Source organism: Zonotrichia albicollis, chromosome 3, assembly GCF_047830755.1.
Source record: "Zonotrichia albicollis isolate bZonAlb1 chromosome 3, bZonAlb1.hap1, whole genome shotgun sequence".
Taxonomy (NCBI): Eukaryota; Metazoa; Chordata; class Aves; order Passeriformes; family Passerellidae; genus Zonotrichia; species Zonotrichia albicollis.
This window is the reverse complement of record NC_133821.1, coordinates 58,626,623-58,649,984: the sequence shown is the minus strand read 5'-3', so window position 1 is coordinate 58,649,984 and position 23,362 is coordinate 58,626,623. Positions and strand designations below refer to the sequence as shown.

Sequence of the window (23,362 nt, the reverse complement as noted above, 5' to 3'; positions counted from 1 at the left end):
TTCCTCCTTAATTCTAGCCTGTATCTCCCTTGGCGCAGCTTGAGACTGTGTCCTCTTGTTCTGTCTGTTGTTGCCCGGAGAAAGAGACCGACCCCCAGCTCACCACAGCCACCCTTCAGGAAGCTGAAGAGAGTGATAAGGTCACCCCTGAGTCTCCTTTTCTCCAGGCTGAACAACCCCAGATGTGAGCCCAGTGGCTGTCCTGGTGGCAGGTATAGTCTTAAGACTGAGCAGGTTTGGGATTAGTTTTCCCTTCCTGGGAATAGCAGTGTAATGTGTGTTTCACGGTCACCGCATAAATCCTGTCTCTTACATGTGTAGCTGTGGAAAAAATCCCTTGGGAGCAAGTTCTACAGAGACAAGGACAGTGTATAATAAAACAGCTTTAAAAGGCAAATATTTACCTTGAGGCAATGCAAAGTGCAAAATATGCAGAAGAAAACTTCAGGGGAAATTTTTTTCTCTCTGAAGACTTTTACTTTCCCTTTTCATAGTGTGGAGGACATCAAAATTTATCACTTTGTAGTGTATCTGGAATTGGAGAGATGGGAGAAACAGTTGGAAAGATAAATGGGCTCAAATTAGCTTTGCATGCCAGCCCCTAAAACTGCAGTGGTCTTTCTGTAACTCATCCTATTTTATACAGAGTGCTAGCCAAAAGTTTCATTATTTTTGATTTTGTTGAAAATAACAATTAAAGTCATATTTAGAGCTACCAAGAAACTGATTTTCAAGATAGTAAAGCAAATAATTCATTCATTTTTTCATTCTGATCATCTCGTACATTTCTTTTTTGCAGTAAACTTCAAAATGTCTTTTTGTCCTCTACTACTGAGACTTGAAGTGATAGAAAGGAATGGTGTAAAAGACAAGTGTTTGCCAGTGTTAGAGAAGCCAAGGACGTGCAAAGAAAACAGATTAATTTAGTGGCAAACAGGCAGAGACCATGAAGAACACTTTTTACAGTAGATGTCTTGCACAGCCAGCAAAGGGACTGAGATCCACTGAAATAATCTCACATTTTAATACCTAAACAGCAGCAGCAGCATTTTGAATCCTTGTAGGTGTTTCAAGGCCTTGTCAAGGGAGGGCAGATGCAGAGGAGTTGTGAGAATCCATTCAGTGGGAAGCATTGTGCTGTAAAGAGTTGGTGCTTAATTAGATCTGAAGGATAGCAAAGGTGTGAGGAAACAGAAGTGTTAATATGAAAGGCTAATAATTGAGTTTGTGTAATTAACAGTGTCTGACTCAAGCTGAGAGCTGGGAGGCAAATTGGTTACTGTTTAAAAAGTTTAAAGATAAAGATCATGGTAAATCAATTCTATCACCTTATTTACATTTTGGCCTTTTTTAAAGTCATAGTGAGCTATATGTGATATCATATATATGATATGAAAACAGGCTCTGTTATAGTTTATATTTTCACCATGGATTATTTTAAAGAAGCTAGAATTGAGTACTTCTGAGGGACAGGGAAACACTAGAAAGAAGCATTGCTTCAAATCAGAAATTAATCAGATTTTGACTTTACGATTTCATGAAGACTTGGAGTTTGTTTTCAAAAGTGCAGAGTACCAGTAGATTTTTGATATCTAAGGAATTCTGTTGAATCCACTTTTGCAGTTATAGGAGCCCTTGTGCAATTTCAATGCATAAGGGGTATACCTGGGTGTTAGGATTTCCATTAATTTATACGGAATGTTGAGTTATGAAACAGGCTTCAGGTAATCTCTCTATCATTGCTGCAGCCCCCACTCTTTCTAAGCACTGACCAGTTTCCACCCTCTTGTCTTCTTTCCTTTTGTGATGTGATGCACTGATAAAAAGCGGCCTCTGGATATGCTGGGACAGCAAGTGATTTACTCATTTTCCAAATTCAGAAAGATATGTCCTCTAAAGGCTTGGATAGTTGTTATCCAAGTTGACAGCTTATGCACTATGAAATAAGCTCCTGCAGTTTCTACAGGAGCTGCAATCCTGTACAAGGTATCTGTATTATCTACTAACTTGTCTTACTGCTAGTACTGTCCTGTGTGATCAGGATTTCATGCAGTAAAGCATGCAAAAACATGCAGAGGTTTAAACATACCAGTACTGTTGCCAGGTGTGTGCTTAAATACTTTGTTCCCTAACCCCTCAATTTCTCTGAAATATTATATTAAATATATATATATGTAAGAATTATCAGGGTAAGTGAAATGAAGTGCAGATGAGACAGGGAATAAAAATTCATGCTGATGGACTTCAGTGTGTCTCTTTCTGCTTTGAAAGTCAGTGGAGCTGCATAAACCCATAGTTTCTTCATAGAAGTGAGTAGCATACTGAGCACGTTGCAGTATATTTAATCTAATTCCTATTCGATTAGAGGGACCTGTTGGTGTATGTGAAAGTCTAGTGTAGTATATGGGATATTGTTCTGTAGTTTCAGCTACATTTACTAATGTACTATTTTTATTTCACTTGTTTTTAACAAAACCTTGTGTAATTGACAACTCAATTCTGTATCCATTGGCATGCTTTTATTCACAGACTGCACACAACCTTGAATAAGAGATAGTATTGTTGAGGAGAAGTTTGTGTTAAAACTGGATCTGAAACAATAAAAACTTACAAAGGAATTTATGCACTAATAGAGCCTCAAGATGTTGTAATGAAACCCTGTTAGGGCTATAACCTGGAAGAAAACCCCCTAAGGTATGAAGAGGAAAGGGAAAAAAAAAAAAAAAAAGAAGCTTTTGGTCAAGACATTTTGTTGCTGTCCTGATTAGAGCCGATTTATTTCCAAGGAGTCTGGGCTGCTTTCCCTGCTGAAGACAGTTGAGCAGAGGAATTTGTATCGTGTATACTCTGATAACTGTGGCAGCACCTGCCCAAACAAGCAGGTCTTGGCTGCAAAAGCCCAGGCATTTAGAAACTCTTGCAGGTGTTTGTACAGCTTAAGTTTTACTTCTCTCAGGTTTTCCATACCATGGTAAATTAATTTAGTTGGAATGCCTACCAGCAAACTGAGTCATACTGCTTACACAAAGACGTTGGCAAAGACAGGGTGTTTGGTGATTTGTTCGTGGAGCTTTGCATTCGTAATTTACATTTGCTGGAGGGAAGAGGAGACAGGACCGAGCACGCTCCCTTCCCGCAGCAAAGCCTTGGTTTGTTGCAGGCAGGCGGCTCGCAGTGAGCTTGCTCCCTGGGATTGCAGCAGTGACAAAGCAGAACTGAAACTGCTTAGCAGCAAATTATTAACTGAAGTGGTTTGTCTTCAGTAGCTTTTTCCCAGTCTAAAGGTCTGACTGCCATTTGGTTTAGATTGAAATCGCAAATTGTTGCTCACAGTGGTACTGCAATGTTGAGAGGCACCAAGGTTTCTGGACTTGTGGGTCTCATGTACTAGTTTTTTGTGAGTTTTATTTTTATTTTGTACCTTTGGTGCTGCCTTTGTCTTTGTAGGTTTTGTGCAGCTGGTTATGGTTTTGCTGATCATGTTTTATTACAGGTATTTTGTCCATCTCCAGGATGAGGTCAGGCTCGACACTGCTTACCTTGAGGATAACAGTGTACAGTCTGCTTTGGTCTTTCTCTTCCTACAAATTCCCCAGCTTTCAACATTTTTTTTGGTCACTTCTAGTCTTGTGCTTTGTTATGTCATTGCCCATATTATTTATTTTTTCCTTCTGGTTTTTAATGGATTGGTTTTTTGTCTGTTTCTGTTCAATGCACGCAGAAGATTATTGCAAAGACTTAGTTACATGAAGTGGGAGTCATGATGAAGCCCCAGGTTTCTGTAGCATGACAGTAACAGATGACCTTTATATTGACCTTAAATTAACTGGGCTTAATGTGGAGCTTGCTTGCTCTTGCTGCCCTTCAATGTGTTGTGGTTTAACCCCAGCTGGCAATTAAACCCAGCACAGCCACTCACTCCCCTGTCCTGGTTAGATGGGGGAGCCAATCAGAGGAGTAAAAGTGAAAAGATTAATGGGTTGAGATAAAGACAGTTTAACAGGTAAAGCATAAGCTGTGCACGCAAACCAAGGAATTCTTTCACTCCTTTCCACGGGCAGGTGTTCAGCCAGGAAAGCGGGGCTCCATCATCTGTAACAGTGACTTGGGAAGACAAATGCCATCACTCCTAGTGTCCCCCACCCTCTTCCTCCTCCTTCCCCCAGCTGTGTATGTTGAGCATGATGCCATATGTCCCATTCCAATTTCTTGTGCATCCCAGTCTGTTTGCTGGTGAGAGGCAGAAAAGGCCTTAACTCTGTGTAAGCACAGCTCAGCCATGGCAAAAATGTTCCTGAATTATCAACACTGTCTCCAGCACAAATCTAAAACAGAGCCCTATACTAGCCACTGTGAGGAAAATTAACTCTATCCCAGCCAAAACCAGCACATTCTCCACTCTTCATTCATTACCATTTACATCATTCTCAGGTACCGCACTATCCAACACATGCTCATTATTTGCCACCCCCTTCTAATCCCTTGATACAAAACATAGATCTTATTTCCCCTAGCCTATGGACTATGCCTGTAAAACATCCATAAATGTCCCCTGAGTTTTTTGAGGACAGGAGCGGTGGTATGGTGTGTGGAATTTTTGGGCACTAAAGCCAGTTCAAATTGGTTTGCTGCTACCCTTGAAACTGCTCTTTTGTAAAACTTGTCCTCCAGTGTTGTATGGTCCTGCTGTAGCCATTCCTCTGACATGCAACCCAAATCATGGGGTACAGTGATTTAAACCTATATTCATTAAAATCTCTGCCCCTTGTCCCTTTAAGCCAGACCATAACATTGAACATTCTCTTGCTCTCAGCCTGCCTAGGGTTTATCCACAGACTGCAGTCCCATATGGCTGTGCCTGCTCCAGGCAGAGCCTTTATCTCTGAGCCATGGTCACTTTGCGGGTATCGCTGCTGTGCCATGGGCCTGTCCACAGCAGGCACCACCTGCTCCACTGTGGCCTTACCCACAGCCACAGCCCCTTCAGGAATAAACCTGCTCTGTCATGGCTTTACCCATGGCTGTAGTCCTTCCAGGGGAGCACCTGCTCTCATGTGGGATTATCCATGGCCAAACACTTTCAGGTGCTCCAGCATGGATTTATCCACAGGCACTGATGTGTCAGTATCCACCTGCAGCAGCAGCACAGCCTTATCCCTGGGCCTCCGTCCCTTCAGAGGTTCCTGCTGCTGCTGCACTGACGCAGCCACAGCCACTTCCAGATTGTCCTGACTGACACACATCCAGCTGCTCCCACGTGGAGCCATCCATGGGTCCCTTGGAGTGCAGTTCCCAGCACAGCCCCAGCCAGCCCAGGCCAGCAGGACGGACACACAGCGAGTCCCTGGGCACTGCCAGCCCGGCACATCCCTGCTGCTTTATCACAGTGCTCCCAGGCACAGCACAGCCAGCTGATAAAGCAGCGCAGCAGCAGGGAGGGCAAAAACCAGCCACTAATGAGCACTGGACTCCCATGTACAGTCAGGCAAGCAAGGCTCCTGACAAGCACCTGCCAATTAATAGCTAATCAGCAATTACAGCTATACATTCAATCTAGCACATTCCAGTCAAACCTGTTGTTATCTTGAACTCTGCAAGACCCATGCTGGGCACCAAGAAGGACTATTGTGGCTTAAACCAAGCTGGAAATTAGGCCCCACACAGCCACTTATTCACTCCTCTACATTGGGATTGGGAAGAAAATGGGAAGCAGTACAGGTAAGGCATCACTCCCTTAATGTCCTGGCTTTGCCTACTTCATCAGGACGTTGCTGTAACTTTTGGCCGACTCTTGTGCTGCTAGATTGCCTGCATAAGTTCACTGTTTAGTGCTGATAGCAAAGGGACAGGGTTTTGAATGGACCTCTGAACAAAAGCAGTTGTTCATTGCTGAGGCCTCTGTTTTGCTTCATGTCTGTTTGAAAGACAAGTTACAAAAATCCAAAGCATGCTGGCCTTTTTAATGCCATAATTTGATTACCTGTGATTACAGCACTCCTTTAACATGTTTAAGTAAAACATGGCCATTAGTGGAAAAAGAAGGTGCATGAGGGAGTGCAAAGCTATACAGGTTTTGCTGGAACAAAGCGCAAGTGCTACTTGTACACGCAGTGTCACTGAAAAACTATGGGTGGCTCTTGGAGTGCAAGGCTGCCCTGCACTTGTGCTTCATTTGTTTCTACAAGGCTGGTTCTGTGCATCCCTCTTGAAGTCAAGTATGGCCCAAAGTGTGGTGGAGAAAAAGACTGAAGTTTCAAGTGGAACTTGGGAAGAAGTCTGTTGTAGTTGCTGCTTCAGAAGCAATTTCAGGAATAAGCAAGGAAAAAACGTTACGCGAGAGAATAATTTGTAAGGTTTTGCTGCAGTACTCTTAATTCTCCAGTGAATAGTTGTAGATAGTGATTGCAGATGATTTGTTTGGAACAGTGGTGGCAGCTTTCTTTGCAGATTCCTCTGGCCCAAGTTGTCTGTACTGACTGAAGGATGGATGTTGCTGAGGTTGAAATGCTTTCTCTGTAAGCAGCACTTGTCATTTTTTCTCTGCAGATATTCTTGGGACTAAGTTTGTTCATGATTCAGCAATTGGCCTTTTGTTGGGAAAGGTGGGAAAGGATCCTCAGTCTGTGATGGGATAATCCCATGTTGCATAACAACCCAATAAGGCAAAGAAAAATTGTGCATCGCCACCCTGTGCTAGCCTGAAAGTGGGGCAATGCCCCTGGGCTAGAGGGAGCAGCAGTCAGGCCCAGGGACTGAATGAGCAGATCTTACTAGGAGGCTGCTGTGACCCAGGGGGAGGGTTCTGGCCTCCACTGTCCTCTTCTTGGGAGAAAGGAGCATTTTACAACTGCTTGATGGAGCCTCAGAATTCAGATTTGTTACCCTTTAGATTTAACAATCCCTGAAACTTGTGTTAAGCACTTTTCTTCTGTTTGACCTGTGTGCCAGAGGAAACCCCACCTTCTACCCCAATTGTTGGTCATGTGGCAGGATCCCACTTGTGCATTTTCAGCAGAACAGCTGAGCTTTTCAAAAACTGGCTGGAGCTCTGCAGCTGGGCTGGAGCCTGGCCCAGCAGCAGGAGCTGTTAATAGCTGATTGAAGGCTTTAATTTAACCCCTTTCCAGCTGTTGTGCTGACTAGTGTTGTAGCTGTCAGATGTCACTGTGGCACCATAACCCTTCAAAGCAAAGCATGCAGCAGTAATCCCATAGAGCAAGGCTCCTATTGGCTGAACCCTCCAGTTGGGGCTGTTCCTGTTAACTGCTACATCTATGGCACATGATTTTCTATCCCAGTCTTACTTTAAATGTAAACAGAAAACAGAGAACATTCCCATCAATAGCTGCGTAGATAAAGATTTTTATCATGAATGTGTAGAAGGCAATAATTACTTCTTAATTTTCTCAAATAGGGATGTTGCAAATCTTCTGTGTAAATAACCAAATTGTGCCAGATAGTCTAATGGTATTCAATAATAATTTTTCCCTCGGAGGGAGCAATCTTCCACGATGACTTAGACCATCAGAGTTTATTTGAAATTTAGTTTTGTAATAATGATCATGTGATGAAGATTTAATGACCAGTGATAAAGATTTAAGTAAGGTTCTGGCCCAAAGCATCCATCCTAAAGCATAGGCTTCAATTTCAAAGGTAAGGAGAGAACAGCTAATTTAAAAGTTCTTTTATCAGAGGTAGTTTTTATAGCAGGAAGAATGAGTAAGTACAGACTAGCAATTTGTGGTCTAGCCCTTTTTTTGCATTAATATGATTAATTTGTTTTCAGTTCTTTTGTTCAAGAAATTAATTTCTCCTCTCACTTTGTAGGAGACTTTGAAGTTAGCATCCAGCTATCAACCTTTGTCTGCCTCCCCTCACCCACTCACATTCCTGGAGTGTGTTTATGCAGGTTGAGAGCAAGAAATGCAGTGCCCAGCTCTAGGGAATTAGTCTTAATTTTCAGGTGTTCAGTTTCACATATCAACCTACTAAACAGAACCAGTTTGATTTCAAGTTGTACATTTATTCTGCTTTTCAAAATGGTTATAAAGCTAAGATTTTTAAAATGTCTTCTAATATAAAACTTTTCCCAGTATGATCAGTTTTTTTCTTGCTTCAAGTGCCTTCTTAAAAAGGATCCTGAAATAAACTGTTTCTTCAAAACGAGTTTATTGTCATAAAGAAATGTCATCAAAGTTAGTTCCCAATATGCTCACACAGGTTTGTGTGATAGAAATTTTTTTTCAAAACCTTTTCTCAATTTGTATTCCTGATGTTTTCATTGTCAAAATGGCTGAAATGAGGGTCAGACCCCACCAGCCGTGCATGTTTTTAAGCCCTGAATATGCAGAATATGTCGTGTTGTTACAGCTTTTCAACTGTGGTCCTCTCATGAAATAATGAACATAGAAATCACTAAGGGGGAACTTAACTAAAAAAAAATTAAAGTGATGGTGCAAATCTGCAGAAGGAGCTTACCAGTCTCAACTTTAAGAATGGGTGGCTTGAGAGCTTGGGCTGCAAGGCTTACTGCCAACAAAGATCTGCGTTCAGGATGTCTGCTTTTTTGAGCTAGCAGCTGTTGAAGTTTTTAACCTCTGAAAGAGGAAAATAGAGGTACAGTGTTACTGTCAGCAGGAAAGCAGGAATCTATTTTGCCCAAATGTTTATAATTTTGATGTAATTATTTTTGCACAAAAAGATGCAACAGTAGGCTGTTTAAATTTCTTCATGGAAAGATGAGAAAACCAGTAAATGTGCATGTGGGCACAGCCTCGTGATAAGGCTGCTTGTCAGGGATAATGTGGCTCAGGTCCTGACTCAGCACAACTCTCTGTTACATGGTTCTGTTGCCTCTTTTTCCTGGTGGGGTTGGTTTGGGATTTTTTTCTGTGATCTTAGGGGATTTTTGTGTTGTTTGTGGTTTTGGGGTTTTTTTTTGTTTTGTTTTTTACTGGATTCTTTCACTTCTCTAAAAAGTTCAAAGTTAAATCCATTTTCCTGAACAATAACACAGAAAATTTCAGAAATTCTGTGCCGGGTGTGGGACAGTTTTAAATCGGTTTTCTTGAATTACATAAGGGCTTTAGTCATGCTCTGAAAGGATCAATTTCATGTTAAAAAATTTAGAAAACCACAGAGCAGGTATATGCACATCTATACAAATGGACTTTTAAAAAGTGGAAACGTGGATGTAGGTGCAGGTTTTTCTAGAGGATTATGAAGGAAGAGGAAGTCAGGAGTTCTGAAGAGCACGACTTGAGAGCAGCCACAGGCAGCCCAAAGAGCAGCAGTTGTGGAAGAAAGATGTAGTGCCAGATTTCTTCCACTGCCCACAGTGCTGTTGAGTTCTGAATTTTGGGTTTGCCTTCTACAGCTAGAGAACCTATCAGAAAGAGTCAAATTTTTTCATATGTACTTGGGTTTGGGATCAAGTTCTCAGCAATGTGAGGCCTCAGTTTACAAAAAAAAGGGAGAGAACTGTCTAATTCTACTGCAGGTTGCAGTGACTGTATGATGAAAGTTCCTGATACAAAATGCCTTTCAGTTTATCAGTTTGTCATAAATTAGGGAAGAAAAAAAAGTGTGGGGAAGTGTAAAACTAAAATATCCTTTCTTTTTCTTCATAACCTTTATGATTTTTTAAAAATCTATCTACTTTTTAACAAAGTAAAGCAAATCACTGCTTTCCCAGAATTGAATTAATGCAAAAATGTTGGCATTTTTTCCCCCTGAAATGGGGGGCTTCATTGCTGATACATCTGTGGTAAAAAACCATTTGTAGGTCTCTTAATGATCAGTGCTTTCTCTTGATTTACCTCCTCCTCAATTTTACCAGAGTTTTTAAGTAACTCAAAGTTGACTTAGTTTCTGATCTTCTTGGTAAATTATTGTTTGATAAAACATAAAGTAAAAGCAACATATGGTTTTTAAATGTTAGCTATCATAGTGATGATGTGAATGGGGTTATACTTGCAAAAAGTCATCAGTATTAGGGTAACAGCCCATATTACAAGAATCCCTGAGCCTTGAGCATATTGATTAATTCAGCACAAAAGCTTCCATTCATTTGCAGTGTAGATCATCTGAAATTCATGTATTTGAGATATGGATATTGGCATGTAGGTACACCAGTATAGTATCAATACAAATGACAGTGGACCTGTGTTAGCCTCTGTTTCCATGGTGTGTCTGAAAGGATTTATAGCATGGCTATAGAAGTTTTCCTGGAAGCACTGGTCTAAGTCTGAGCTTTTCTTTTTCTTTCCACTTTTCAAAAAGAAAATACATTTTTTGTTGTTCAGGGAAACACTGAAGAGAAATTGAGGAAACTGCAAATAATCTTAATAGAAATATAGTACAGCTTTGTGTACATGAAAATGAAGAATTAGTAAGATCTGAAAAGTGTTATTTAGAGAAATGGACAACATCATTGGCCCTTAGGAATAGGTGGCCTGAACTAGAAGAGCAGAGAAAAACAAATCAGGACCACTGCTGTTCAGAAAGAGGTTTGCCATATTCAGCCATGGCTTTCATGGCAAGGAGCTCCTCATGCTTGTTTTCTCATCTTATCAGTGAGTGCTTCACTTCAGAGCCACTCCAAATTCCTAGCCCACAGTTACAGAAAGCAGGCTGCAGGGTGGTGGTGATAGGGGCGTGTGGCTCAGGGAGGTGCTGCTTTGCTCATTAGTTGTGGGTATTGGTTCAGGAGGGGGTTGAGGCCAAGGTACAGACACTGCCATTAGCTGTCCTTGCCAGAGAACTGGCACCTGGGCGAGGAATCTGACCAGACTGTCCCTACCCCAAAGTACCCTGTAGCAAACTGTTATTTGCTTGTTCATTTATTTTCTCTCTTCCTTTTGTTGTGCTTTTCCCACAGGACAAAATGCTCTCAGGGGGGAAGTGGTGGCTCTTCCCCAGGCCCAGTGTCAGCTCTTGAACAAGAAGGGCCCTATTTGGGCAGTATCCAGCTGGGCTTTACCTCATGCCTCCCTTGTCTGTGTCACATCCTGAGTCCTCTGGCTTCACATCTAACCATTCTTAATGTGGTTTGCTTAGGGTTTTTTCATTCCACTGAAACATTACAGCTCTTCCTGATGCCAGAACCACTCTATCTTAAAATCCTCCCTGGAAACCCATGTCTTTCACTGTTTTCCAACATTATTTCACAGAAATTCTTTTTATCCTCACCTGTATAATAAAAATCAGTGCTGACTAATGTAAGGACTTTTAGGCAGAGCTGGTAGGTCTTACTCATCTTTTTATACCAGCAAGAGCTCTGGTACAGAGGCAGTTCCTGCCAGCACTTGAGTATTGTACCATTTGAGTAACAAGTGTAAAATGCATCAATCAAAGGCCTGCTGTGTCTCTATCACATATTGGCTTTTATATTAATATGGTTTTAGCACAAAGATAACTGCCATAGTTCTGGCCTTGCTCCATCGTGTTTGGAAAATTGATCAGAAGGTATTTGATTTCTCTGCTGCAGAATGCTGTGTTCCCATATCGACTTTCCTTTCTCTGAAGCCCATTTCTATTGAGTTTTTTTGTGTTTATGCCATAATTTTTCTGGACTCTGCTTCTGTTAGTTACAAGTGAATTTATGTCTTAGCACTGCCTCACTTTTTATTGTTACATGGCTTTACAAAAGCTGCAGTTTCTGTATAATTGCTAATGAATTATGTTTTTCACAATCATTGTGAAATGTTTTTTGGCCCTGTGGCTCCCAGCCTTAGTGTAAAATGCAGAGTATTTGAGATGGGTGAAAAAAAATCCTTCTGCTTTCATTGTTGGCAAATGGGAGAGAGAGGGTCCAATGTTTGCCCTGAGATGTGTTAGGTTTGATGGATTCTGGTGTTTACTTCAAACTGAGAGGCAGGATATTTCTTCCCTCTCCAATACTAAAAGCAGACATGTGAGTACTCTATCAGTGTGTTCTCTCTGAAGCTGCATTTCATCAGTAGTTAAGCTAAGTGTTTACCTTATGTCTGCACTTTTCTATGAGGGACTGAGACACTTGGACTTTTGCTTCATGCTTAGAAGTATTTATTGTGTGAAATTTCTTTTCTTTTTTTTTGTTTTTCTTTTAGCCACCCCTTCTGTTTAACTCATTTCCTTGATCTAGAGTTTTGCTGCTGCTGCTGCAGGATGTTATCATTTAGCATGTGTCAGCTCAGGCTCTAATGTGCAAGAGCAATGGTGCAGAAAAATCTTCTTTCTTTGCTGAAACAGCTAAGGGGATGGTCCAGAGGTTGTGGTTTGAAACTCAAAATGAGACTTTAACTAATCTGTACCACTGGAAACTGACTGGATTGTTAGTTCCCTCAAACACTTGCTGAGGTGGTTGACACAGGAACAGATCTTATTTTTTTTCTTTATTCTGACTTATGGCTCATATCTAGTGACTTGTAGGCAGTTTCCATTACCTAGCTGCATACCTGCGCTGTCTCTTTACAGGGGCTTCCCTGCTTCTTCCCCAGCACCTCTGCAGAGGCTGAAATACAGTGTGGTAGAGGACTCCAGGTAGAATTACTGCTTTCAAAGTAAATCAAACTCATACAAGCCTTCAGTGCTCTGCTGTCTTTCAGATGCATCTTCATTTAATCATTTTAGATGCTAGACTAGAACATGCAATGCATGTTCAGAGCAAAGAGAGAAAACGTTTGGGGATGGATTGGCAGAATTCTCTAACAGAAGTTTTCTGCTCTATATACCTTATTTACACCTGCTGAAATGGTTTCATAAAATTATTTATACATCTATAAGCTTTTAGTCATCTCCTTTTTACTGATTATGTCACTGCATTTTCCCAGCAGTCATCTGAGTCTCACTTTGCACACTTTCTGTCTGCACAGTGAGATTAATTCTGTCTTGGGATCTGCAGAGGAGTGCTTAAATTTATGATTCAAATGGATACTGCTCCTGTGGCAGAAATTGTGAAGAGGTTCATGAATTTTTAATTAGAGGGGATTAATTCAATGAATACAATTTCCTAAACTAAGTTGTGTGGAGCATAGATGGAGCTTAATGTTTAAGTAATTAAAATATGCACATTCCCCCTAGATGTGCCATATCCTGGATAACTAAATTTCCTTTTAGGTGCTCTTGTCTGCTATGTTTGTGTATTTCAGGAGCAGAACAGAAATGCCTTCAGATAGGCTGTGATACACCTTTTACCTGTTACGTTACATACAGAACAAGTGAACTGAAGTTGTCATGGAAGAAAAAGTCCCTCATGAATTCAAAACCTGTCATTCCAGTCAGGAAATGGTTTTTCAGCTTCTTTCCCATGTATTTTGTGCTTTGTACTTCCTTCACAGTTGCTTTTTCAGACTTAGCTCATAAATGGTTGCAAAACTGTTTATAAGATTTTTATGAAGAAAGTAGTATATAAAACCAAAATCACAATATTAGAAACTGCAGCAATTTGAAAAGAAAATGTAAGCAAATGATCACATAAATTCATTCACAAAGTAGGCAGAAAAAGCTACCTGCAAAGGAAGCTTCTTTCTTGGTCCCTAAGGCAAACAACTAAAGGTTTGAAGCGTAAGCTACAAATCCTGCTTGTTAGGCTTACTACTACGTTTTCTTCCAAAAAAAGAGATTTGTAAAAAGCATTTCTCCAATTTGAACTTCTGCACCAGAGCTCCCAAGGTTACCAGTGGGGCTCTGCAGTTACTCTCTGTGGCACCCACAGTGTGGAAGGGTTGGTAATCCCAGGCAATTCCTGGGCAGTGCAACGCCTGAAATTCATCCCTTCTACCAGGACCTCAGGACCTTGTCCTGCACCCATCCTCTGGATGATGGTGGCTTTGGATAAAGGAGGCAAAAGGAAAGATATAGGACTCCTATTAGGACTAAGAAATGGGAGAACAAAAGGTGAGAGAACAAAACAACCTGAGAATGTTTTAGGTCAGGTGTAGGTGACTTCATAGAAGAATCCCTACTTTAAATTCAGTGGGCTTATTCTACAGGATATTAGCATTACTGATTTTTAAAACTTCCTCCTGGGTTTATTATCAGTATTTGAGATTCTGTGATGTGCTGACCTTGGACCTGCAGGGGGGCTGAACAAGCTGGTGCTAAGCCACTGTTCACTTTCCATCTAATGTGTTCCCCAGGGATTGGATACAATTTATGGACATCTCAGTTTCTCCACAATCCTCAGATCTTAGTTGCTGGTTTTAATAGTGTATTGGGCAAGTTCAATATGCACCAACAGTTTATGAGTACAGGATAGGTGTCCTGCCTAGAGCCCCTTAAATCCAGAAGCCTTGCTAGAAATCAGTCACATTTGGGAAACACTGGATTTAATAGTGTAACTTAAGGAATGTGCATTTGATCAGATACTTTGTCAGATCATTGGGTTTCTTCAGCACTGTGTAGCATGTAGGTGATGTGAATTTTCTGGTACATCTCAGACAAGCTTTATGGGCACATGTAGAGGGCAGTTATCTGGGGCAGGAAGGCTGCTTGCACAGAAGGTACCTATTGCTCTGATGCCTGCTTTGTCTAGACAAGAGCTCTGGAAATGCAGGCTGGGGATGTCTCTTGCTGTAGCCCCTGTTTCTATAAGCCCAGGCTATCCTTGGTTTCATTTTTAAGTTTTGGCTCAGAAGGATGAAACATGTACTTCAATGAAACTAACCTTTAAAAATATTTTCTGAAAAGATCTTATCACATGCTAGAGAACATGCCAATAGTACAACATTTGCTCAACCTTCTAGAATTAGCCTTTGGTAAAAAAGGGCCCTGATCCTGATGGATTAAAGTCAACACAACCTGTGGATTTTAAAGTGAAGTTTAATGTGAGGTTTCATGGATTTTAACCAAAAAAAAAAATAGAATTGCTCAAGGCTGATGAAAGTTCTATGATCTCTGATACAGATCTAAGCCAGAAGTTTAGTTGAGAGTACTATTTCCCCAAGGTTTTTTTTGTTTGTTTCTTGTGTAAATAGCGATAGAAAAAATACCATTCTGCTGGAAAGGCAGGTTGGAATAGTAATCATAACAGTGTAGGACTATCAGGTGTTTTGCATTTCAGCATTGCGAAGTTGTGCTCTGGAGGACGGAGAGGAAAGTTGTCCTTGCTTCTGCCCTCCACATTCATCTTGTTCCTATAAAACAGGTCCTGTTCTAACAGGGTGAGCTTGACAGCAAATGAGAAAAAAGTAAGTAAATACAGTCAGGTTTTTTAGGATTTAGTTACATGGGATGCAGCTGACTGTTCAGCTGAGTAGGAACTTTTCATGTAATTGTAGTCTCAGTCTTCATGAGCAGCTGCTCAAGCAGTTACACAAATTTACACAAAATTATTATATTAAAAAAAAATAAAAACAAAAAACAAAACACTTGAAGCAAAGCAGCTTTTAAAGACAGCAGATAAATCATCAGAAACTTGGGATCTAAAGGCCTTGTTGGGGACATGGTGGGTTCTCCTGACTTGGCATACTGAAACTGTAACATAAAACTGATAAAATGTTCCTTTTCTCCTCAGTGCAGCATTTTATGGACAGATGAGGTGCTCATGAATGGCAAGTGTTTGGATAGTGGAGCTCTTTTTTCTCTCCCTCCTTGCTAAGAACTAGGTAGGGCTTGGAGAGTGTCTGAGGAAGATTCTCAGCCATGTGCCTGCAGCCTTTTCCAGGTACAAAATTTAGTCAGGTTCCTTTTGACAGAACTAAGGGAGAAAGAGAGGGATGCCTGGTGCCAAGTAGCTATTTTCATTTCTCTTATCTGTGAACATCTCTGGAATTCCCCTGGCCTTAGTCCAGCTTCTGCTTGATTAGAGGAGTCCTGTTGGATCTGTCAGTAAGTGAACGTGATCGCCTTTTCATGTCCACTTTCACTCAAGGACTTCATTTCCCTTTTTGTGCTACACAATCAGCAAAAGCAGATGTGCAAACAGTGCATGGTCAGGCAAAATCCCCCAGCAGGGCAGTGACCTGGTGTCAGCCTTGCACACGAGCAAGGCCGTGGCCATGGGCCATCCTGTGCCCTCCCTGGGCAGCGCAAGCTGACTCCGTTGTGTGATGGCAGAGCAGGCTCCTTTCTGCTCCAGATCTGCAGGCTTCCTGAGTGGGTTAGTCCAACACCACCTCATGGCAGTCAGTAGTAAGTTCCTGTTTAGCATTAAAAGGCTGCATTTCCAGAAAATTGTGTCTGATTTTCTTTTTTTTTAATTAAATCCCAAGAATGTTTTGTCACCCGTTGTGTAAACAACGGGAATAGGAAGTACAATTTCACAGAGATAAGCGTTTTACATGTAGGCTGAGGAATGCATGAACAAGAAGTCCTTCAGCGCTGAGAAACAAATCCATGTCCTTTTTTTAATTTTTTTGCAATGTGTGCACCACTGCTTAGCCAGCTGTTATGAGTAAGTTATGGAATTCACTTTGCAATAACTTCACAAAGGCTAAGGCTGGCTGAGAATAAAGTAGGAATAAGTAGTTTACCCCATGATTTCACATGACGATCAACCAACAAAGTGTAGTTCTCAGTACTGATGACTCTATTATCTTCCTCCATTCTAACTGGAGTTTTCCCACTAATTTCAACCAGACATGGTAATAGTGTGTGCCTTTTAAGCAGCTGGCTTGCAGTCTTCAATTAGATACCACTGAGGATAGTGGGACTCCCTCATCTAACTTGAGGTAGCTGAAACCAGTCAGGCAAGTTGTTCTGTAGGAGTTTCTGCATCTCCCCATCAACTGCAAAGGGAGCCTGGATAATTGAGTTCTCATTGGAGTAGATGGTTGAATCCTAGGTGTTTGTAGAAAAGTGGTTTGAACTCCATACTGTTGACATGTTTCTATGTGAGAAGCTGGTCTTGATGAAAGGTATCTGTATCCTCTCAGTATTTTTTTCCTCAGAGAATTTTCTCCTAATGCCAAATTTTTCCTGAAGGTAATTTCTTGGAAATTGCACTTGAACTTATCTAACAAATTGTGGTGATGATCTAGTGAAAATAAAATGCCCCTCTTTCTATTTTGTTTTGAATGACTTCTGTCTGGCAGCTTTACTTTCTGTATTCTGCAGTGATAAGTATGAAATTAGCTGTTTTAGTGGATTATTTCAGAACTTATCCTGAAAGCAGTTCTTTTTCAAGTAGTTAATATTTCCTGTATAAACTGTTTTGAAATAGTTCGTGATTCTGCTACTGTCTTTTTCCTTTTTCTCCCCTTCATATTTCTTCTTTCTGGTGTTTGGATATTTCCTTAAGTTGATATTTGTTGTATTTTAGGAGAAACCTGATACCAGCCCCACATCTCTACAGCTGCGATCCCAGATTGAGGTAAGCACTTTGATTTTGATCATTAACTTTTGTTTGTTTGTTCTTTGATTTGATATTCTGCAAAAATTGGGTAAAAGCTTCTCTAGTGCCTACTCTCAGTGCTGCATGTCTTCTCTTGCAGGAATCACTTGGTCTCAGCAGCACTGCATCAACACCTGACACTGAAAGAAAGTAAGTGAAGGCACAGGAAGTGAGAAAGGAGGGAGGGGGAATTTGGTATGTTTTCTTTCTCCTTGGAGTAATTTAATTTTAGATTGTACTTACTAGAGTTCAGATCCAGACACCGCAAATGAAACCTGTTTTGGAAACTGCTCCTTCTCTTCCTCACTTTTGGCCTTCTATTATTTTGGGTTTTTATGTCAAGGGAGGGTTATTGTTTCTCTTTTCTGTGAGTGCTTGGGGTGTGCATATACTAAGGTGACTGCTAGTCATTGCTGAGGAATATCAGTGATTTCACATTCTCTGCAAATTACACCTGCTTTAAAAATTACTCTCTTTGACTAGACTTAAATGCAGCCAAAAAAAGATAGGTGAGGGGAAAGGACAGTTACAGACTTCCATCGCGTTCCTTTTCCTGTGAACTCCTGAGTTTGTAACTGTGCTTTTGAAGAAGGTGCCAAGGGCATAGAAGTACTTAAAACCAAGTTAAAAGGAGCTTTAATTTTAGCATCCTGAATGAAAACCTCTCTGTGAGCACTGAGAGGGTTTCTGTTTACTGTCACCTCCTGCTGCAATGTGTGTGCTTGTTTTCTGTGCCTCCTTCCTTTGATCCCAAGATCTTGGATCCCTGCTGCTGAGGGTAACGTGCAGTGGTGCATGAAGACAACTGACACTCTGTGTCCAATTGCCTGCCCTTCCATGGGGTAGTGCCAGCTGGATGAGTTCAGAGGGATTACATGGAGTCCATTTGTGATGGGATGTGCTTTTGTATGGTTTTATAGTCCCACATTTGAATATTCTCAAGTGATTCATCACTGGGCAGTAATAGGAAGGTTTCTTGCTTTTGCTGCTTCAGTACAAGGACGGTCAGTCCCAGAGCAGTCTTTGGTGGATGTGGTGTATGGGACTTTGCTGGGCACTGACCATATAGAAGTCAGTTGTATGGTAGTGAACAACTCCTTAGGGGCTTCTGTTGGGCTTGTCTGGAAGCTGATTCATGCTAAAGGTTTAGAACATGATATCTTGCCTTTTAGAGGTGCCTTCTCCTGCTTCATCACGCAGAGAGAAAAGCAGAGATGGTTTGCTTAAGGTAGATGCTAATTTTCAAAGCAGCCTAAGACAGATAAGGTGAATTACCTCGGGTATCATGATTGTCCCCATATTGCATGCTGGTAAAAGAGAAGGCCTAGAAGTCTTAGGAAAGACTTCTCATATATGGAAAAGAATCTTTAAAGGATATGTGGCTGTCCAACATTATAATGAAACCAGAAATGCCAAGTAGATGGGAGTTGTAATCTGGGAAGCAGACCTGCAAGGTTGGCCTATAATCATACAACTTCTCTCTCAGCCTCAAAGCACTTTACCCATGGGTAAATATCATAATCCCACCTCAGGTAATAAAGAGATGAAGCTCTTGCAGGAGAACAGCACACAACTCAGAAAAAAACTCCACTTAGCAGTTTTAGCCAGCTTCCTAAGTTGTGTCTCTATGCAGGTGTTCTACCACAAATCACTGAGAAGACAGTATCAGCAAAAAATCTCCTGAGTGACTCCTCTGAGACTGCCTACTTTTCTCACTGAAAGGAAATTATATTATCTTAGTTCAGATGAAAGGGACATGTGATTTTCATGGACCTTTCAAAAATGAAAGTGTGCCACTTGAGGATTTGTAGAAGGGTGTATGTGATTAACCTGATCATACATATGAAACTGGTGCAGGACAGGTTGTGCCAGATACTTGCACAATAAGAAGCAAGGCCATGTGACACAGGATAATTGGACAAGGTGTTGAAAGTAATAAATTGTCTCTACTCAATACTGTACCAATTATTGAAACCTGAAATTATACAAGTCTGTGCCTATTTGTGACAGCCTGACAGATCAGTGTTGGCTTCACCCCTCTAGCCTGGAAGACTTGAATTCTCACAGAAATTGCCCCTTCCAGGCAGGAAGGCTTCATAAAATTATCTGCAGGAAAATGACCACTTCAAGCCCATCCTGTATCAATACACCTGTATTTGCTACTAACATGCTGAATTTATTATTTCTCAGGGAAGGATGTTGTGTAAGCCCCAGGGATTTTTGTGGTGTTCATTATATGGCTTTCATCTGAATTTTCCGTGTGGGCATACTGCTAAACATGGAAGCTTGTTCCTTTGGGGACACAGTTTTTATGTCAATCTCATGCTGCATGAAAGATGTGTGGTAAACCTTCTACAAAACTTGCTTTGTTGTAAGAAGACTAATTTGCCAAATATGAAACTTGATGCAGATGTACACTGGTTTCTCATATTCACAAAAGATTTGGGGGACGAAAGGAAAAATGTGTTCAAAACTTGACATACAGACTTTCAGGAGCTGGAAAAAGTGGTTTTTTGAATACTCTTCCACAAGTAAGAGCTTATCCAAAAACAGTTATAATTCTACATATTGAAAGTCCAAATGTTTTCCTAGGATGAAATGAGTTGTTTCTGGTCTGGTGTTCTGAGCAGATTGATTTAGAAAATAAGGGCAGTCCCAAGGAAAAATCTATACTAAAATAAGGAGAGAGAAAGTGTCTGTCTGGAATACAGTTACTCTCAGTAGCACCCTCACCCAGCACTGCTGCCTGCACACCCTACAGCTTAATGCTACCAACGTCTAAAGTTTTAAAATAACACATCTGGATGGTTGTTTAATTTGCCAGAGTTTTGACATTCCAGACAGAAAGAAGCTTTGAGGGAACCTGGGAAGAGCAATGTTTGCTTTAACCTGGTTTGGTTTTCCTTTTCTGTGCTGCTCAGCTGGAAGAGAGAGCCCAACAGGCTCCACTGTACGCCACACTGAAAACAGATTAACCTTGGTGGTCTGTGGTAGGAAAAAAATCCTGTTTGTGTGGACAAGAAGTGGATGTTCAGTTTTGCCTTGAGTCTTACTAACCCTGCTGCCCAGTGTGGTCTAAAGTCAGTGCACAATTAGTCAGTGCCCTCAGTCCAGCAAGTTGCTCAACAAGCATCTGTCTAGTGATGTGCTCTAACACAGACGAGCAGCAGCAGAGCTTGTAGGCAGGCAGGAGGGATTAAATGAGCCTGGAGGCAGAAGTGTTTGTCACCGTGAGTCATTGTCACCACCCCCCACCCCCTAAGTCATTTGGGGCAGTGCTACCTTCCACTGTTGATAGCAACAGTGTTCCTGTTAATTAGATGAAGCTACCAAAAAAGACTGCGTATGTCAACCTACTCAGTGTTATATGTGCCCTACCAAATATGCCTTTTGTTTGACTGGTTCTGACAAAGAAAGAAAAATCTTCACTCAGAGGGAAAGCCCTCTGAGATTTATGTGAATAACAGCAAGGGTACTGATTGGCCTGAAAAGCTGGCCATAAACAACAGAAAACAAAGTCATGTTTGTTCAAGCTTTGCTTCACAACTGCTCTGATTTTTTGGCCTTACTGGAGTTCCTTCTGTAAATTGAAACAGTTTGCCAGGTTTCTAAGTTATGTCATATTCAGCAACTAATGCAGAGCATGGAATGAGGTGTAGCTTTCTTCTCTGAATAATAAATTTCACTTTCCTCTGCCTTTTCCAAGATTTCCATCTTTTAAACTGTGGTCTTGCTGACAATTGTGGCGCTAGTGTAACTTTGCTGTTTCTCAGTGTGCCTTCAGTAAAGTGGCAACAGCATCTTTAACAGTGATATTTTAAATTTTAAACAAAAATCTCCCCAGAATCACAGGTGCTTCTAAAAAGACACATTGACTTCTGCTTTTGCTGGAAGAATCATTAGTGTAGAAAACATGCAGTAAATGTGTTCTTTAGCAATTACTGCTACTTCTCTGACCCCATACCTTGTTCATCTGGGGATGTATTGTATATACAATTCCTATTATTTCGAAGAGATGGCAACACCCCAAGGATGTTTACTCAGATAGGGGACTGAGCAGGGTTTTCTCATAATTGTAAACAGAGCATTTAAACAATGTAACCCAACTTTTAGCCTGTTCCCATTTTTGAGCATTCAAGTCTACATGACAGACTGATGAGCTCTGCATGTTTGCCAGGAAATCCAGGTTAAACCCAGTCCCCTGAACTCAGGCTTCTGCATCCTGACTCTCATCCTGTTTTTAGAAGAACTGGGGGGATGTTGCAGAAAGGAAGTTGTGTGTTTTCCCTCTTTGGAAATAGATCTGTTTGCTGTCACTGTTTGCTCCATCAGCCTTTGGGCTGTGTTTCAGATGTGGTGTATCTGAGATCTTCTGGGAAAGAAAAGGAAGTGGGTGAGAGACTCAGGAGCACTGCATACAAATAGGATGAGGTACAGACATTCCTATAGACTAATATTTTTCAAAGTACCTCAATATTTCTCTTTTCTAATATTTCTGCTAGAGAAAGAAAGGATGAAAATAATGCGTGAGGTAACAGTTGTGTCTTGTTTTTGATGTTTCAGTCGTTCCCACCACCTTTGTGTAGCAGTGGGTGTTATGAATTGTCGCCTTCTATATGGATCTCCTGCACTTTCTTGAACTGTACAGAACAAATGCACTCCTGACCAGTAAAGTGTCACCCTTCATATCAAGTGCCACAATTCATCCTGCTGTACTCCTCAGCTGTGGCTCAGTACAGTTCAAAAGTTCTTGACCCTGTGCTACTCAAGACCTAAATCTGAGACTCTGCCAGAGCAGGGAACTGTCCAGAAACACACATGTCAGGCAGAAGGAGAAAAGCAGGCATGTGTGGGGTGCAGGTGACACAGGGCAGCATCGCTCAGGGGCTTTGCATTCCCCTGGCGTGCAGGAGCTGCTGTGCCTCTGGCAGCTGCACCTCAGCTCCTCCTTCAGCTGCTCCTGAGGGCGATGGCTGTCACCCTGTGTGTGTGCAGGATGTACTGGGCCACTCATGCCTGCCACTCATGCAGCTTGGCCAGATCTCTGGTGCCTTGTTGGGAATGTCTCGGCAGGGGCTGCAGGCTCCTCGGGCATTATGACATTCTCTGGGGTTCTTAGCAAGCAAACAGTGAGGCCACAGCACAAGTGGCTCCTATCTGCACTGAATCTGTTGTCATTGCAGGAGACACGATTGACTGAATTGGTTTTTAAGAATTTTTTTGCAGTGAATATGCTGTGGTACAGCCATTCCAGCGTCCCGTGGCATAAACTGGAATGCTGTATCAACCTAAGGCTGGGATAGAGCCTGCATTTCAGTGTTCCTATTTTCCACAATGGTTTTCAGTGAAAGCTGCAGAAAGGTTCATCCAAGCCTCAGTTCTGCCCCCTTTGGTGGTACATTCATCTACTGGCCTTTGCCAGTAGCTTTTAACACTTGATTCCCTAGTCTTCTTTCCCTGCAGCATCCAAACTGCAGGTCAAGAATGGAATGGAGGAGGTCCCTCTAGGTCATGGATGGAGGGGGTTTAAATTCTATCAATGTAGAATTTGGCAGCTTCTCAGAGTGCCCAGATTAACTCTGGCAGGTATTTGTAAGCTCATCTCCAAAGAAAGAGGAGTGCAGGTCTGAAGGAGGATGTAAGGCTGAGAGAAGGCAGAAACTGAGACAAACAAAGCACAAAACAAACAAATCCCCCAAAACTGAGGTAGATAAAGGCTTCACTTAATTGCTAAGAGAATAAATTATTTCTTTTGCATAGTTTTAAAATGGAAAAGAATATTGGAAGAAAAAGAAGAGGGTTTTTTACTTGAGATGTTTTAACTTAAGATATATTTTTTTGTACCCTGTCCTTGCAGGAATTGAAAAAAATCACTGAATGTGTATGGCCCTGTTTTCACTTGTTTGAGGCCTGATTTAGTCAAAGGCAGATTATTCATGCTGCCTTTAAACAGCCTCCTCGAGAGAAGTAGGGCAGGAAACTCCCACAATAACCCACACAATGGGAGTGAGAGGCCAGCCAAAACGCTGCCTGGGACACGTGAGGAGG

At 41.4% G+C, this 23,362-nt stretch overlaps 1 protein-coding gene across 5 annotated transcripts in view; it reads left to right on the top strand.

Annotated features, from left to right (window-relative positions):
* The window catches only part of LOC102070476 (SAM and SH3 domain-containing protein 1), a 525,772-nt gene that overhangs the window by 453,148 nt on the left and 49,262 nt on the right, over window positions 1-23,362 (top strand). For all 5 annotated transcript variants that reach the window (XM_014268593.3, XM_014268596.3, XM_014268592.3 and 2 more), the window contains exons 3-4: window positions 17,243-17,293; window positions 17,415-17,464. In XM_014268593.3, coding sequence (XP_014124068.1) covers window positions 17,243-17,293; window positions 17,415-17,464 — 101 coding nt within the window. The remainder of the gene's footprint in view (window positions 1-17,242; window positions 17,294-17,414; window positions 17,465-23,362) is intronic.